General features: G+C 34.6%; 1 protein-coding gene across 19 annotated transcripts in view; it reads right to left on the reverse strand.

Moving 5' to 3' along the window:
• The window catches only part of BAZ2B (bromodomain adjacent to zinc finger domain 2B), a 438,023-nt gene that overhangs the window by 93,867 nt on the left and 326,605 nt on the right, over positions 1 to 17,551 (reverse strand). For 17 of the 19 annotated variants that reach the window (XM_040476372.1, XM_040476370.1, XM_040476371.1 and 14 more), the window contains 4 exons: positions 8,963 to 9,166; positions 8,027 to 8,425; positions 2,296 to 2,902; positions 406 to 699 (listed from right to left, as the gene is read on the reverse strand). In XM_040476372.1, the coding sequence (XP_040332306.1) occupies positions 406 to 699; positions 2,296 to 2,902; positions 8,027 to 8,425; positions 8,963 to 9,166 (1,504 nt within the window). The remainder of the gene's footprint in view (positions 1 to 405; positions 700 to 2,295; positions 2,903 to 8,026; positions 8,426 to 8,962; positions 9,167 to 17,551) is intronic. The other 2 variants (XM_040476387.1, XM_040476386.1) reach the window with 1 other exon arrangement.

A 17,551-nucleotide genomic window follows, 5' to 3' on the forward strand; every position in this document is an offset into this window, starting at 1 on the left:
AATGAAATAATAATGCTACTCACTAATACAAATGATATTTGGCTATATGTTGGACAGATATGCAATTGTATCTTAAGTAACCAAGTGAGCTCATTTTTATAAAGTACAAAAAAAGTCCAACTATCCATCAAATTCTAAATTCTAGAAGCATAAACTGAATACCAAAGCAGGAAAGTATTCAAAATCAAGAACTGTCATCAATCGTGTTCTTAAATTGGAAACACAGAAAAAAAAAATGGTAATGGGTCATATCCTTTGAAAATACACATGGACCTTTCTTAGCCAACCTCAAATCTAGCTGTCACGCTTGATTCCAATGAGATCATCCCCAGAAAACTGTATAAATAAGAGTTCTTGCTATGGTTTGACTTCTATTTTATAATAATAAAAATAAAGTATAGGTACCAGAGTGTGGACTTGAAGTAAGTGTGGAAGAAGGTGTGCCAAGAAAAGCAGGTGACTGTGATTCAGAACATAAGGCAGCAGGAGCAGAGCCTGGGGCTTTTGCTATGTGGAGGTTACGAGGTGTTGGGTGAGCAGTGAGACTGATGGAAGGGCTTTTGACAGAGGAAGTTGTTTTATTCAGTTTCATTGACGTTTTCTCTCCTTCAGTATCACTATCTGATTCATCTTGATCTTTATCATCATCATCATCTTCTTCTGATCCTTCTGTATCTGATTCTGAATTACTATCTGATTCTGGGAAGTAAAAGAAGCATTTGTATATTATAACTAGATAATCACCAACATTTGCAGTTTGTATCTAAATGGGATAGTTTAGGAATCAGAATCTGTGATTGAAGTCAACTGAGCAACTTTCCTAAAGACTTAATGTAAAAATTACTATCTAACAATCTATTTGAGTACAATGTATGCAGACTACAAATCCTCAAAATTCATTAAAAGTATCAGCTTTACTCAACTCTTTAATCATGAAACAGTTCTTCTCACATGGCACTATTCACATGATGAGTTCTGCTTAGTGGCTTCAAAATCACTTTTAATTTAATATAGAAACTAAGGTATAGAGGGAATAGAATTGATTACTTAAATTAATAGATTCCAATAGCTTTAGAAGTATACTAGGTTCAGTATGAGGAAGAGAAGTCTGGAACTACCATCATTCTTTCATCTGGACTTTGAGGTAAAAGAAAACCATTTTCTGAGAGATTCTTGACTTTTCAGGCTGCAGTTATTCTATTTAGGTGCACGATTTCATCAGGCTTCACCAAAGACCAGGTTACAGATATAATTATGTGTGATCACTTAATGGTTTAATAATTTAAGTTTGTTCTAGCAATGTAGTTCTATAAAAGTATCTCTTCCTATAGATATGTATAATCTACTCCTGGATTAAACTTGATTAAACACAGGCCTGATGCTTGGAATGTATCTTAAAGGTTCCCAGAATAACAGCTTTTGTGGAATCTGCCTATGTTGAAATTTGTTATAAAAACTGTCTTCGAAAGTTATCAATAATGGTAGTCATATTCTATCATGTAAAGTTGTGTTTATGGGAATCCCAGGAAAAAATATTGTCAGGAAAAGCTGTTCTTACACTGAGCGACTTTAGATACTTTAAGTTGTATAACTGACTATATTTTCCTATTTATATTGGTAGCTAGAAAATTTACCATTGGACTTGTGGAGGGTCAGTAATAAGTCCAAATATTTTCTATAATATGTATTTCATCTTTGTATTTAAGATTTAAACTATCTTATATTTTATGCTTCCAATCTTCTGTGGAACAAGGAGGAGAGTTAAGGGGAAGAAAAACAGAAAGAAGTTTTAAAAAATACTAGAAAGTGAATTAAAAAATAAAATCAAGGAGTACTCTACTTGTTATTATACAAATTCTGTGTTGCTAATGGACAATCATAGGGATTTAGGTTTTTAGCACTTTCTAAATGACTGTGACTACAATTGTACCTCAGTGAAAATACCTGCTGAAACACTTAAACAGGTAGCAGAAGAGACGAAAAAGAAAAGACAAATGAGTGGTCATGAATTAAATGAAAATTAAGCCAAGTTTGTGATTTCTTAATTCCTGCATCATTTATATTCATTTAAAGTTATTTGTTTAATGTTAAATGAATAACAAAGCTGAGAATTTAACTAGGATTTCCAATTTCAGTTCCTCCTATATTTTACCAGCTCATTACAGAGAGGCACATAGCTGTGGGAAACACAGTGAATGACAATGATTATAAGTCTGTGAACTAAAATCCTCCTTAAAATGTTTTGGTTCAGACAGCATTTACAGAAATACTTCAAATTTAAAAATAAAAAATAACCTGATTGGCTGTCATCAGATTCATCATCTTCATCATCTTCCTCATCTTCTTCCTCATCATCTTCTTCTTCATCCTCATTTGAATCTTCAGAATCTTTACTACTGGGAATGTCTGAATCTGTTCCCCTGAACTGTTCCACTAAAGATTTTGCAGGGTGGGGGTGATGCTGTGTTTTCACTGGGTTTACATTATTGCTAACTGCTCTTTCCTTCCCTTGACTATGCAGTATGGGAGAGGCGGAGGGGGTTACAGTTGTCTGACTGCCAGGGGTTCTTCTCCCACCTGTACTCAAATTTACAGGTGAGGAAAAAGGGGTGCTGCTTGGAGTAGCGATGTTTTCATTAATCTTACTCTGCATTTTAGTTTTGGTAGTAAGTGCTAGAGGAGCTTCTTGAATGACACTTTGAATAACTCCATTTGGTTGGTGATTACCTAAAAGTGCATTTGTCAAGAATGGATTAGGGTGGTTGTTTTCTGACGTCTGTTTTGGATGTGCTGGTGAACTAGAGGTTGCTTTCGGATTTGACAAAGCTGCAATAACCTTCTTCAAGCTCTTGGATGACTCTTGTTTCTTTAACTGTGCTGGGAATGTCTGTTTATATTGTTCCTGTGAAAACAAAAGTTAAAAAACAAAACAACAACGTACCATAAAAACAAAGATTACTTGTATTTGCCTTCCATATCTGACAACGGCTACTCATATACAAATTTAAATCATGATATACAAGTGCTTAAGATTAGTGGCAGTGATGACTAGTTGGTTGCTGAAACTTGGCTAGACATAATATATATTTAAAATTCAGTTAGTCTTTGTCCCTTCAAAATATAGGTTTCCCCTCTCTCATTACTATGGTCCCCTGTGTCTCAATAATCTAAATTTGAAATGCTGAAAACATCTTTTACTTTTCTTTCTTCCAAGTCAGCCATATTCCTATGTCTTTTGGACTCTTTCATCAGAATATTGCTCATACATAGGCCATACCATCATTTCTTCCCACACAATTCCCAACATATATATCCTCATGCCATTTTTATCTTCATTTAAACTGTTTTAGCGCCTTGGTCAAAAGCTTTAGTGTCTCCTCTGTCACTGACAACTTTATAAGGCCTAAATACTTAATTTTGAGCCTCAAGTTACTTTTCAAATTATAACTTTCTAGTCAAACTGTACTATTTGCCATGCCCTGTTCATGTCATACTTCCACCACCTCCGCATTTTGCTATAATCCTTTTCTCTGTGTGAAACGTCCTCCTCTTCTAAATAGCAAGCTGACAAAATCTTGCTCATTCTTCAAAATCCAGCCCAAAAAGCTTTCCATGTTTGTTCCAGCCAGAAGCACTCATGACTTCTATCCTTTGAACCCCATTACCTCTTATTTGTTACCGTATACTACCTGCAGTATGCATGATATGAAGCTGCTGGGATTGCTGGCTCAACATTGTGTGGAGTCTACCTTGGAGTCCCTTTAGCACATTAGCATTAGAAAGAGTATAATAAAACAGTTTAGAAAAAGTACACTTTACTTGGAAAAAAACGATTTGTAAACCATTAAGCTATAAAATTTACATCTGTAAATAAGAAATAAAAACTTATTTGGCTCTCAGAACCTTGATAAGAATAAAACCACATGAACTTTATTAAATTTGTATAATTAAAATAGTACTTAAGTAGAGGGGCACCTGGGTGGCTCAGTCGGTTAAACGTCCGACTTCGGCTCAGGTCATGATCTCACGGTTCGTGGGTTCGAGCCCTGTGTCAGGCTCTGTGCTGACAGCTCAGAGCCTGGAGCCTGCCTCAGATTCTGTGTCTCCCTCTCTCTCTGCTCCTCCCCCACTCATGATCTGTCTCTCTCTCAAAAATTAAATAAACATTTAAAAAAATTAAAAACTTAAGTAGAATGATTAAAGTATTTTAAGTAGTGTTGAATTTCAGAAGGTCAAAGTCTATAACGAAAATGGTTGCCTTAGAATTAAAATCGGTAGCACTGTCAGCATTGAACCTGGGCTCTGAACATTCTAGCCAGCAAAAATTTGTGGTGGGCATTTCAGAGTATAAATGCAGATGGAATGCAATATAGAATAATGTATTAAATCTTTTACAGCAGCAGTGCTAGTAAGCAGTATGCAATTCCTACATAAACTTCTTTATCTTATTTAATATCCTCACTGTATTAGTTTAGAAAATTAAGTTAATTCTTTATAAACAAAGACTGTCACATAATATTCATACCTAAGGCAATGCTTCACAAAAAGAACGTGCTTAATTAGCATTTATTCAGTGATTAAATATGGGAAGTTATACTAAATAATTGCATTTACCTTTTAAAAATAACTTCATGGCAAGATTCTTACATAAAATACATTATGTAAAAATGCATTAATATACTTAATTTTACTTAAGAGTTTCAATATAAAAATATTGTATATTATATATAAGTATTTAATATGTACTGAGATTTCAGCAGAAAAATTTAGTATGTTTTCATTTCTTAGAACAAAATTATGTCACATAATCATTTTGTACTCTTTTTTATAGGTAGTAAATTTTCCTCCTAAATACATAGGATCAAAACAGTCATGAAAACAACACCTTGTCCTTTAGTTTTATATTTTAATTTTCTGAAATTCATTTTGACTTAATTCTAAAGAATCACTTTCCATATATTGACACCTGAAGGTTTTCAAAAAAACCCCCAAAGATCACTGTATTTCACCCTAAGACTAGTATCAGTTACTCTTTTAAAGCAAACATGTTGTCCTTTTTGATACTAGAGGTGGTACATAAAAAGGGAGGCGGGGGGGAAATTGAGAACTGCACAACAGCAAATGTCTTGCTGCTTTAAGACAGCCACTTAGATGACGAGAGTATGGGAAGACAGGTTTGAAGCTCTGTGCTTCCTCCAAGTTTTTGCTCCCCCAGCCCTTACCTGAGTCTGCAGTCCACAAAAAAAAAAAAAAAAAATCTAAGCAAAACTTGATAAAGAATATTCACTACTGGTATCTATATCCAATTAATGTATATTGATTTGAATTAAATGTCTATATTATAAGGGTATAGAAAGAGCCAATGATTAAATAATACTAAAAAAAATCATAGACTAGTAGGGGAGGCAGATACATGGCAGGTAACATGAAATAATTGAGACTATCATAGGAATAAACCAAAATTCTGTATGTTAGACTGTCATATAAAGAAAGAGAGCTGATGTAAGAAAAATATTTATAAAATACCCTTTAACTCAATGCTAGGTACCAAGAAAAAGTACACAAAGTCATTTAGAGTTGAGTCTAATGTGAATGTCCATTCACATAAAATATTTCCCATGAACTACAATTATCAGTTCAGAAACACCACATTGTTTCATCTTAATCATGGGCTTGGTTTAAGAATGACCTTAAGAATGACCTTGGTTTAAAATCCTTCTGTTCTTTAATTGTTATGTAATGTTAACAAGGGATTTAATCTCTTCTAAGCTTTAGTTTCTTTACCTCACACAATTTTGTAAGCATCACATAAGATCATATGTATAGGAAGTCTGGCTTGGCCACATTTATTAAGCAAATGTTTAATAAGTGACTTTCTAACAGGCAGTCATATAAAATTCTTTAAATAAGAAACATTTAAGAAACTCTTTGAAAATTAAGAAACCTTTCAAAATACAAATAACTCCTAATATGCTCTATAATTTATCTTAAAGTAGGATACACATTAATTAAAAATTAAAATAACCCAAACAGTGTAAATTTTAGTTTGCTTAATTTACTCATAGGCAATAATGTGATGCCAGAAATAATACCTCCTTCTGATTGAGCATCACAAATTATCATATGCATGATATTATACCATTGGTCATTCTGTTTAGATCAGCGGTTTTCAAATCTGGCTATACATTTGAAAGCTTTTGATATGTGCAATACCTTGGTCTCAACAGACTAAGAGATTCTGATTTAATTGTTCTAAGGTATTATTCCTTTTTTTAAAGTTTTGCAAGTAATTCTAATGTATCCTTAGGCTTGAGAACTATGCATTTAGATTCTCATCAAAGCCTGATTTGTTCACGTAATTTTACTTTGACCCTGTTCTTAAATTCTTCTCAGTGCAGTAAGAGTTAATGGACAAGGACATTGTAACTTTTTTGAGAAAGGCAGCTATCACAGAGGTTAAGAACAAGGATTCTAGTACTACTGCTTAGATTTGAATTTTAACTCTGTCACTAACTAGCAGTGTGATCTTGGGAGAGTTATTTTTTATGAATCTCAATTTGATTATCTGTAAATGGGCATTATAATATTAGTAGCATTTACAGATGTTAGTGTCCAATGAGTAAATGCATATTCAGCACTTAAAACAACAGCTGGCAAACAGCAAGAGCTTTACAAGTTATCTAATGGGATTAAGAGGTCTAATGATAATTTTTGTAATCAAAAGACAGGATACTTTGTTGAAACATAATATTTTTTCTCTACTCTGGATTGGTTCTAGAATAAAAGGCACTGGTCATTTAATTACTAGAATTCTACTAGACATATGAATGTAGACTATTTAGAAAATATAAAATCAATAGCAAGAAAATAAAGATGAAAAAATTCTCCGATTATTGGTTCTGGTATTTGTATAAATAAAAATTACTCAAAATATTTTATATTTCATATAGTTGAGTCTAATGTGAATGTCCATTCACATGAAATATTTCCCATGAACTACCATTATCATTTCAGAAACACCAAATTATTTCATCTTAATAATGGGATTTGATACAAGAATGATCTTGGTTTAAAATCCTTCTGTTCTTTACTTGTTATTTAGAACAAGTAAAGACTCAGTCAGGTGAGTGTCCGACTTTGGCTCAGGTCATGATCTCACAGTTCCTGAGTTTGAGCCCTGCATCATGCTCTCTGCAGTCAGTGCAGAGCCTGCTTGAGATCTTCTGTCCTCCTCTCTCTTTGCCCCTCCCCACTTGGGCATTCAACCGTTCTCTCTCTCTCAAAAATAAATAAACATTAAAATAAATGATTCTTCATAAAATCGTTTGTTCTCTCTCTGTCTCTTAAAAATAAATAACATTAAAATAAATGATTCTTCATAAAGGATTTTTATGCTTGTGGTTGATAAAGTATAAGGCTACAGAGGTAAATGACTCAAGTTCATTTCTTTAAAGAAGAATATATTGATATTAGAAAAAAAGGACATTGGGGCGCCTGGGTGGCGCAGTCGGTTAAGCGTCCGACTTCAGCCAGGTCACGATCTCGCGGTCCGTGAGTTCGAGCCCCGCGTCGGGCTCTGGGCTGATGGCTCAGAGCCTGGAGCCTGTTTCTGATTCTGTGTCTCCCTCCCTCTCTGCCCCTCGCCCGTTCATGCTCTGTCTCTCTCTGTCCCCAAAATAAATAAACGTTGAAAAAAAAAAATTAAAAAAAAAAAAAAAAAGAAAGAAAAAAGGACATTGATCTTAAAGAAAAGTAATCTGGAGTATATCTTATTCAAATGTATTTCTCCCCTTTCTGCTAAATCATTAAACCTCAGGAAAAATGACACGATTGTGTGCCAAAAATACATTAAGCAGATGTATATGTAAATATAAAATCAGAGAAATCTGATGTGCATATGCTATTCCTGGTAACTAATAAAGTATGAAAATAAGAGTAGAATTTCATTTAAACTAGCATATTGTAAGACTATATAAAAGCTCTTTTTCTAATAATAAAATTATTTTATAAATAATTTTTAACTCACCCGTTTGGATCGCAATTCACTGGTCAAAGGACTAGATTCTTCAGAGGTATTTTTATTCCCTGCTTTAAGTACATCAGGAGAAGAAGGAACTATGAGTTTCATGTAAGTTTCCTTTTTGGCTTGATTTACCAAAGATAAAGGTTTCACATTGGACACCAATCCCGTAGACTGTATTACACTTGTGTGTTTGTTCACAGATTCCTCCTTTGCCTGAGAGCTTTGGAAAATATATGGAAGCTGCTGTGACAAAACCTGAGGCTGCTTCTGCTGGGATTGGAATGATGGGTGAGTCTGGGACTCAGACACAAGAGGTAATGGCTGCTGTATTCTTTTTTCCTGGGCTTTTTCAGTTGCTTTCTGTCCATCTGCTTTTGGGTCTGAAATACCATGTAATAGCACCTGTAAATAAAAATAAAAAAGAAACTTTTCAATATCTATTAAAACAAAGAACATCAAGCAGCTGGAGAAAAAGGGTACTTTAAAAAGTTTTTTGGGGCGCCTGGGTGGCTCAGTCGGTTGAGCGTCCAACTTCGGCTCAGGTCATGATCTCTCGGCTTGTGAGTTCGGGCCCCGCCTCAGGCTCTGTGCTGACAGCTCAGAGCCTGGAGCCTCTTCAGATTCTGCGTCTTTCTCTCTCTGTCTCTGCCCCTCCCCCGCTCACACTCTGTCTCTCTCTGTCTCTCAAAAATAAATAAACATTAAAAAAAAAATTAAAAAGTTTTTCTAGTGACTTTAGATAGATATATAAAGCTCACTAAAAAAATACACCAAATGTCCCTTTAAAAATGTTTCTCCATCTCCTATTCTTTCTTGTGCAAATATAAGAACTAACAGCAATGATTAACTTTAAACTTTAGGGACTCTGACAGTCAAGATAAAGCAGTTAATTCCTAAATATGCATAATGTGTGGATACTGCCAATGAAACTGTTTATACCTGGTTGTTACTTTTATGCTGTGCTTCGCTCTCTGAATCAGAATCATCATCTTCACTTTCTTCAATACTTTGATCTTCTTCTTCTTCATCTTCCTCTAGATCATCTGAATCACTACTACTAATGCCTTCACTTGAGGTGTCTGATGATGTACCCGAATCACTATCACTGTTGCTAGAACTCTCCATAGCTTTCTTCCTTGGTTTCTGGATAAAGACAAATTTTTAGCAAGACTTCATTTTTGGAAAAAATTCAAAGTTCACTAAGAGGTATGATTTTTAATTTTCAAGTGGTATTTCAATTTCAAAATATCACTTTAGAAAAAAAGGAAAAAGTCACATGTTGCAAGGGCAATTATTCAATAAATGAATCCAATTAACTTATCTGATAGGAATTCTCCAATAAAAAAGAGAGGCTCTGCATGTACGGAATATTAGAAACATCTAGCATATATATAGATCTATTCATATGACGGCCATGCTTCAAAATGTATGACAGATTAAAAAGAGAAATTTACAAAATAATAATTCCAATTATTGTAAGGGTTACAGACACTGAAGTTCTCTATTTAGCTTTAGTCTTCTTTTTTATGCAGATGGTGAGTCAGTAGCCAAATATTTACATATAACATGCCAAACATACCCTTCCAAGTGCTGGACAACAATGATGTTTAAGACAGAGCCTTTGCCTTCAAGAAACTTACATTCTAGTGCTGGCGGTGGTAGAATAAATAAATGGCTAATATAAAAGCAAAAAAAATTCTATATAGTAGTAAGTACTGTAGAGAAAATAAAATAGGTAGCAAAAGACTTAGGGGGCTGCTGTAGCAAGGAATTTAATTTCTGTATTTCACTTCACAAAAGATAGAAAATATGATAAAGACATTAATTTCTGGAACCTTTAAGGCTCTACAGGAAGAAGAAAATCCAAAATTGATACAAAGTGACATTAGGTCACATTAAAAAAGTTTTGTGTTTAAAGGACAGACAATGGTAGTGCATAAAAAGGAGGGAAAATCATGACATGAATTATAACTAAACAACTATATAACAATGGAAAAGTTAAAAGTCTGCCAACAGGAAGACTGAAAAGAAGAAATATTAACAAGGTACAGGAATAGATTGAGTATAATTCAAAGTTACATAGGAACATTTCAGTAGGATTTGCTGATAGATAAAATAAAGAAAAAATATAGAAAAATCAGCAATAAATTACAAAAGTAATGAATTACAAAAGTTATGGTCTTAACGGAAATATACTCTGTCATGACTAATGAGTTTGGGGAATGAAAGACAATAATACACTTCCACAAAAAGAAGCCAGGTTGAAGTGATAGTTATAGACTGCAAATTAGGACTCTTTCCTTTTTGCTTTCTGAAATTTAAGTTAAATAAAATAAAATGCATATGAGTGAAGAGAGTCACTCCTGTTGAGATATTCTGCATGCAATGATACTCTGTATTAACTGCTCCAAATTAGCAACCATAATGCTTCCTCTGGAATAAAATAAGCCAAATACCGGTTACCATTATTCCTTGAACTATCTCTTTCCCTCAGAGTACAGCAAGAGTGATGAGAAATAATGTGGGTAACACGGAATGAAAAAGACCAAAGTAGAGATTAAAGGGAAACAATAGTAATATAGAAAAATTAAGTCTACCATTTATTTGGCAGAGAAACATCTTCTTCATTGTAACCAAAATCTATTAGGGGTTTCTAAGCATGTATAGCAAGATTATGAAAATCATGGAGTCTAAACAGAAGTTATCACTTTGGGTTTTACTAGAGGCTAAGAAAGGAAAGGAAAAAGTGAGATACAGTAATTTACCAGAGAAGAATTAACTCCTATTCCAATGCCCAAGTAATCTGTATAGTTTTTAATTTAAAGGTGGCACGAGAAAGGGAGTCTACGTGCCTCAAGAGTGGGTCTAGAGCTGTGGGTTCTAAAGTTTTAATGTGCAAAATATTTACTTGCTGAACTTGCAACAACCAGCAGATTCTGGAATCCCAATTCCAAACAGGACACAGGGATCTACATTAACAAGCACTTTAATGTGATTCTGGTGCAGGTGGTCGTTGCAGACCATACACCGACAGTATACAAAGAGTCTGTGCCTCTATAATGTAACAAATTTAGTCCCCATATTAAAAACATATATAGAAGTTAATAGACAAGTCGAGGTATTAGAGGAAAAGAGAAAATAAGTTTCAGTACTATCAATTTCATCTCCTTAATCTCTATTACGTGTGTGTGTGTGTGTGTGTCTTTTGTAGTCACACACAATTAAGTACACAATTAAGTAGTAAGTCTCTTTCCTGTCACTTAACATTTTAAAAATGAATCTTCTTAGGTTATCAAAAAGTGATCAAAAAAGAGCTTATTAACCACCATTCGCACCCTATTCCAAGCTAGGAAAGCTTTTAAGAATCCTCTCCTTGAACTTTCATTTCATTGTATACTTCTTTCTTTCAATAACAAAACAAATTCAAGGCTATTATGTACCAGACATAGTTGCTCTAGTCTCTGGGATACAAGGGTATGACGGCAACTCTGCCCTAGTGGTAACAGGGAGAACAGAATCAACAAACAATATAATTAGGTGTTTTTAGTGATGTATACCACAACTAAAATAGGATTCTTGGATTGATTGTGTGTGCTGGGGGTGAGGATGGGCATAAAGATTTAGATGCAGTTATCAGGTAAGACCGTTTTGAGCTGAGACCTAAATGGAGAGTGAGAGACACTCACATGAAGATAAAAGTAGAGCCTTTCAACACAGGGGAAAGACCAAAGGCAACAGCCATGAAATAAGTTTGATATGTTCAAAGACTTGGAAAGGTCAGCTATCAGTTATAGCACAGGGAGCCAGAGAGAGAAAGAGCCACAGGAAACAAGGTTGAATGGACTGGCAGGGGTCAGATTATATGGGGTCTTATAGGACTTGACAAGGATTTTAGTCTGAGGGGGACAGGAAACACTGGAAGGAGTGATAACATAAAATTATTTTAAAACCACAAAAACTCACTTATGTTTTTAAGAAGACTGTCTGCATGTAAAAAGTAGCTTGTTACTGACTTGTAATAGCAGGAGTGGAACTTATTTAAACTTGAATTGTTTTATTTTTCCCCCCAACAGGCTGTATATGTATTTTAGTCTGTGACTTATATTGTTTAATTTGAAATATCTACATTTATTCTAAATAATCACACATTCTATATGAGGGAATTGGACTTAATGATTGTCAATGAACACTACTGACATAGCAACCCCCAGAAGGAATTATCGAAATTAGCTGAAGAACATTTTTTCAAACTACACATGAAAAAGGTTACCGAAGCAATGTTTAAAAAGCTTTTAAAAAGGAAAAACACTGGATAAAAAATATATTTAAGATTTTCTTCCTTAGTTCCAATGTCCTTCATTCCCATTTTACTTGACAACCTACTACCACAAATTCATGCCAGACAATGACTTACCCAGAGGCAGAAGCGCTCTTTTTCTGAAATTTTAAGTTCTAGTATCCCTCACTTTGATAACCAACCTCTCTCTAGTGTCATTTCAACATAGATGCCTACAGACGCCACCACGGTACCTCAGAATCCAACACTTTATACCATTAAAAAAGTGCCCCTGTAAGTTTTTACTACTTGCTACAGGAAATATTTTTTACATTAATAGCACTGATTTTGCTTAGAAATGTCGATGTAGATTCCTTACTAAAGCTAAGGACAGAATCTATTTCATATGTATGCTGCTAAAGTCTTGCTCAATGCCTTGTATACTGTGGAAGCACTGGAGAGTACAGATGTTACTAGATTTTAGCACTATTTCTAAGAGGTACATTCCATCCCCAAACAGCAGAAAACACATTCTTTTAAGTACATGTGGAACATTCTCCAGGATAGATCATGTTAGCCCACAAAAGAAGCCTCTATAAATTCCAAAAGAATAAAATCATATCATGCATCTTTTCCAACCACAACGTATGAAACTAGAAACCAAACACAAGAAAAAATTGGAAAGCACACAACTACATGAAGTCTAGATAACACACTAAAAAACAATGAATAGATCAACTAAGAAATCAGAGGGGAAATCAAAAAATATATGGAGGCAAATGAAAATACAACAGTCCCAAATCTTTGGGATGCAGCAAAAGCTGTTCAAGAAGGAAGTTTATAGCAATACAGGTATACTTAAAGGAACAAGAAAATCTCAAATAAACAATCTAAACTTGCAACCAAAAGTAAACAGAAAAAGAACAAAGCTCAAAGCCAGTAAAAGAACAAAAATAATAAAGATTGGAGCAGAAATAAATGAGAGAGATTGGAGCAGAAATAAATGAAAGAGACTAAAAGAACCAGGAGCTGGTTCTTTGAAAAGATAAAAAAAATTGATAAACCTTTAAGCCAGACTCATCAAGAAATTAAGACAGGACTCAAATAAATAAAATCAGAAATGAAAGATGAGAAATAATAACTGGTATCACAGAAATACAATGGATTATAAAAGAATACTCTGAAAAATTACATGCCGACAAACTGGACAACCCAGAAGAAATGGATAAATTCCCAGAAACATAATCTTACAAAACTAAATCAAGAATAAATAGAAAATTTGAAGAGATCAATTACTAGTCATGAAACTGAATCAGTAATCAAAAGCTCCCAACAAACGCCAGATAGCTTCACAGGTGATTTCTACCAAACTCTTAAAGAAGAGATACTTACTTTTTGCAAACTCTTCCAATAAATAGAAGAGGAAGGAAAGCTTCCAAGTTCATTCTATGAGACCAACATTATCCTGATACCAAAACCAGATAAAGACATTACAAAAAGGAAAAAAAAAAAAAAAAAAAAAAAAAAAGAAAGCTACAGGCCAATATCTCCGATGAACATTACAAAAATCCTCAACAAAATACTAGCAAACTGAATCCAAAAAAAGTCACTCACCACAATCAAGTGGGATTTACTGCAGAAATGCAAGGGTGGTTCAATATTCACAAATCAATGTGATACATCATATTAATAAGAGAAAAGATAGAAAACATTTGATCATCTCAGTAGATCCATAATAGTATTTGACAAAGTACAACATTCATTCATGATAAACTATCAACAAAGTAAGTTTACAGGGAACATATCCCAACATAATAAAGGCCATATATGAAAACCCCACAGCTAACATATTTAATCATGAAAAATGGAGAGCTTTTCCTCTAAGATTAGGACCAAGACAAGGATGTCCATTCTTACCACTTTTATAATGGAAGTCCTGGTACATAGTACTAGAAGTCCTGGCCACAGCAATTACCGAAGGGGGGAAAAATACATAAAAGGCATCCAAATTGGTAAAACTTCTTCCTTATTTGCAGTTGACATGATACTATATATAGAAAATCCTAAAGACTCTACCAACAAACTACTAGAACAGATTAATGAACTCAGTAAAGTTGCAAGATACAAAATTAATCTACAGAAATCTGTTGCGTTTCTATACACTAATAATGAAGTAGCAGGAAGAAAAATTAAGAAAACAATTCCACTTACAATTGCACCCAAATAATAAAATACCTAAAAATAAACCAAGGAGGTGAAAGACCTGTATATGGAAACTGCAAAACATTGATGAAAGAAACTGAAAAGGACACAAACAAATACAAATATATTCCATGCTCATGGACTGGAAGAACCGATATTATTAAAATGTCCAGGGGCGCCTGGATGGCGCAGTCGGTTAAGCGTCCGACTTCAGCCAGGTCACGATCTCGCGGTCCGTGAGTTCGAGCCCCGCGTCGGGCTCTGGGCTGATGGCTCAGAGCCTGGACCCTGTTTCGGATTCTGTGTCTCCCTCTCTCTCTGCCCCTCCCCCGTTCATGCTCTGTCTCTCTCTGTCCCAAAAAAATAAATAAACGTTAAAATAAATAAATAAATAAATAAAATAAAATGTCCATATTACTTAAAGCTGTCTACAGATTTAATGCAATCTCTATTGAAATATCAACAACATTTTTCACAGAATTAGAAGAAATACTACTAAATTTGTATGGAACCACAGGAGATTCTGAATAGCCAAACTAATCTTGAAAAAGAAGAACAAAGCTGGAGTATCACAATCCCAGATTTCAAGATACACTACAAAGCTGTAGTAAACAAAACAGTGTGGTACTGGGGCACCCAGATGACTCCATCAATTAAGTATCTGACTTGATTTTGGCTCAGGTCATGATCTCATGGCTGTGAGGCCTTATATTGGGCTCCCTGCTGGGCACGAAGGCTGCTTAACATTTTCTCTCTCCCTCTTCCTCTGCCCCTCCTTGCTAATGCTCTTGCTCTCTCTAAAAGACAAAATGAAACAAAACAAAACAACAACACAACAACAAAAACTAAACAGAACCGGAGTGCTACAGGCAAAAAATAGACACATAGCACAACAGAATAGAATAAAAAGCCTGAAATAAACATACTTTTATGGTCAATTGATCTACAACAAAGGAGGCAAGAAAATACAATGGGTAAGAGATAATCTCTTCAACAAATGGTGCTGAGAAAATAGGACACTTACAAGCAAAAGAATAAAACAAGACCACTTTCTTGTACTATGCACAAAAATAAACTCAAGATAAAGATCTAAATATGAGACATGAAACCATAAAACTTCTAGAAGAAAACACAGGCAGTAGTTTCTTAGACATCAGCCATAGAAACATTTTTCTATCTGTGTCTCCTCAGGTAAGGGAAACAAAAGCAAAATTAAACTACTAGGACTTTATCAAGTAAAAAGATTTTGCAACAGTGAAAGAAACCATCAACAAAACAAAAAAGGCAACCTGCTGAATGGGAGAAGATAGTTACTCATGGTACATCTGATAAGGGGTTCATAGCCAAAATATATAAAAAACTTAATACAACTCAATGCTAAAAAAATCCCAAATAATTTGATTTAAAAATGGGTAGGGGACCTGAATAGACATTTCTCCAAAGAAGACATACAGACGGCCAACAGACAGATGAAAAGGTACTCAACATCACCCATCACTCATCAGAGAAATGCAAATCAAATCCACAACAAATTATCACTTTACACTAGTCAAAATGGCTAAAATCAAAAATAAAAGAAATAAGATGTGCTGGCAAGGCCATATAGAAAAAAACCTCATGCATTATTGGTGGGAATATAAATTGGTACAGCCACTCTGGAAAACAGCATGGAGATTCATCAAAAAGTTAAAATACAATTACTATATGATTCAGTAAGTGCACTACTGGGTATTATCCAAAGAAAATGAAAGTGCTAATTCAACAAGGTATATGCACCCCTATGTTTATTCAGCATTATTTACAATAGCCAAGATACGGAAGCAACTCAAGTGTTCATCAATATATGAATGGATAAGAAGATGTGATGTATATATTACAGTAGATATTATTCAGCCATAAAAAAGAGATTTTGCTACTTGCCACAACATGGATAGAGCTAGAGAGTATCATGCTAAGTGAAATCAGTCAGAAAAAGACAAATATCATATGATTTCAGTCATATATGGAATTTAAGAAACAAAACAAATGAACAAAGAAAAGAAGAGAGAAATTTAAAAATCGACTCCTAAATACAGAGAACAAATTGGGGGTTGATGGGGAGGGGGCGATATGTGCTCTCACTCTCTCTCTCAAAATAAATAAACTTAAAAAAAAAGAATTATTTACTAGTAACAGAATATGAACTGCTAAGAGAGACAGACCTCTAAAGAATACAAAATAGCAGTGTTTTCACTCATGCGGAATTTGAGAAACTTAATAGAAGCCCATGGAGAAGAGAAGGGGAAAAAACAGTTTCAAATAGAGACAAAGGCAAACCATAAGAGACTCTTAAATATAGAGAACAAACTGGGGGTTGATGGGGAGGGGGCGATGGAAGAGAGGGGAAAATGGGTGACGGGCATTGAGGATGACACTTGTTGGGATGAGCACTGGGTGTTGTATGTAAGCGATGAATCATGGGAATCTACTCCCGAAGCCAAGAGCACACTGTATACACTGTATGTTAGCTAACCTGACAACAAATTATATTTAAAAACAAAACAAAACAAAAGGAAACAATCAGCAAAACTAAAAGGCAACTGACAGAATGGAAGAAGGTATTTGCAAACAACCTGTCAGATAAAGGGTTAGTATCCAAAATCTATAAAGAACTTCTCAAACTCAACACCCACAAAACAAATAATCCAGTGAAGAAATGGGCAAAAGAAATGAATAGACACTTCTCCAAAGAAGACATCCAGATGGCCAACCGACACATGAAAAAATGCTCAACATCACTCATCATCAGGGAAATACAAATCAAAACCACAATGAGATACCACCTCACGCCCATCAGAATGGCTAACATTAACAACTCAGGCAACAACAGATGTTGGCGAGGATGTGGAGAAAAGAGGATCTCTTTTGCATTGTTGGTGCGAATGCAAGCTGGTGCAGCCACTCTGGAAAACAGTATGGAGGTTCCTTAAAAAACTAAAAATAGATCTACCCTACAACCCAGCAATCGCACTACTAGGCATTTATCCACGGGATACAGGTGTGCTGTTTCA

This window comes from Herpailurus yagouaroundi, unplaced genomic scaffold, assembly GCF_014898765.1.
Source record: "Herpailurus yagouaroundi ecotype Mexico unplaced genomic scaffold, PumYag 140, whole genome shotgun sequence".
Lineage (NCBI taxonomy): Eukaryota > Metazoa > Chordata > Mammalia > Carnivora > Felidae > Herpailurus > Herpailurus yagouaroundi.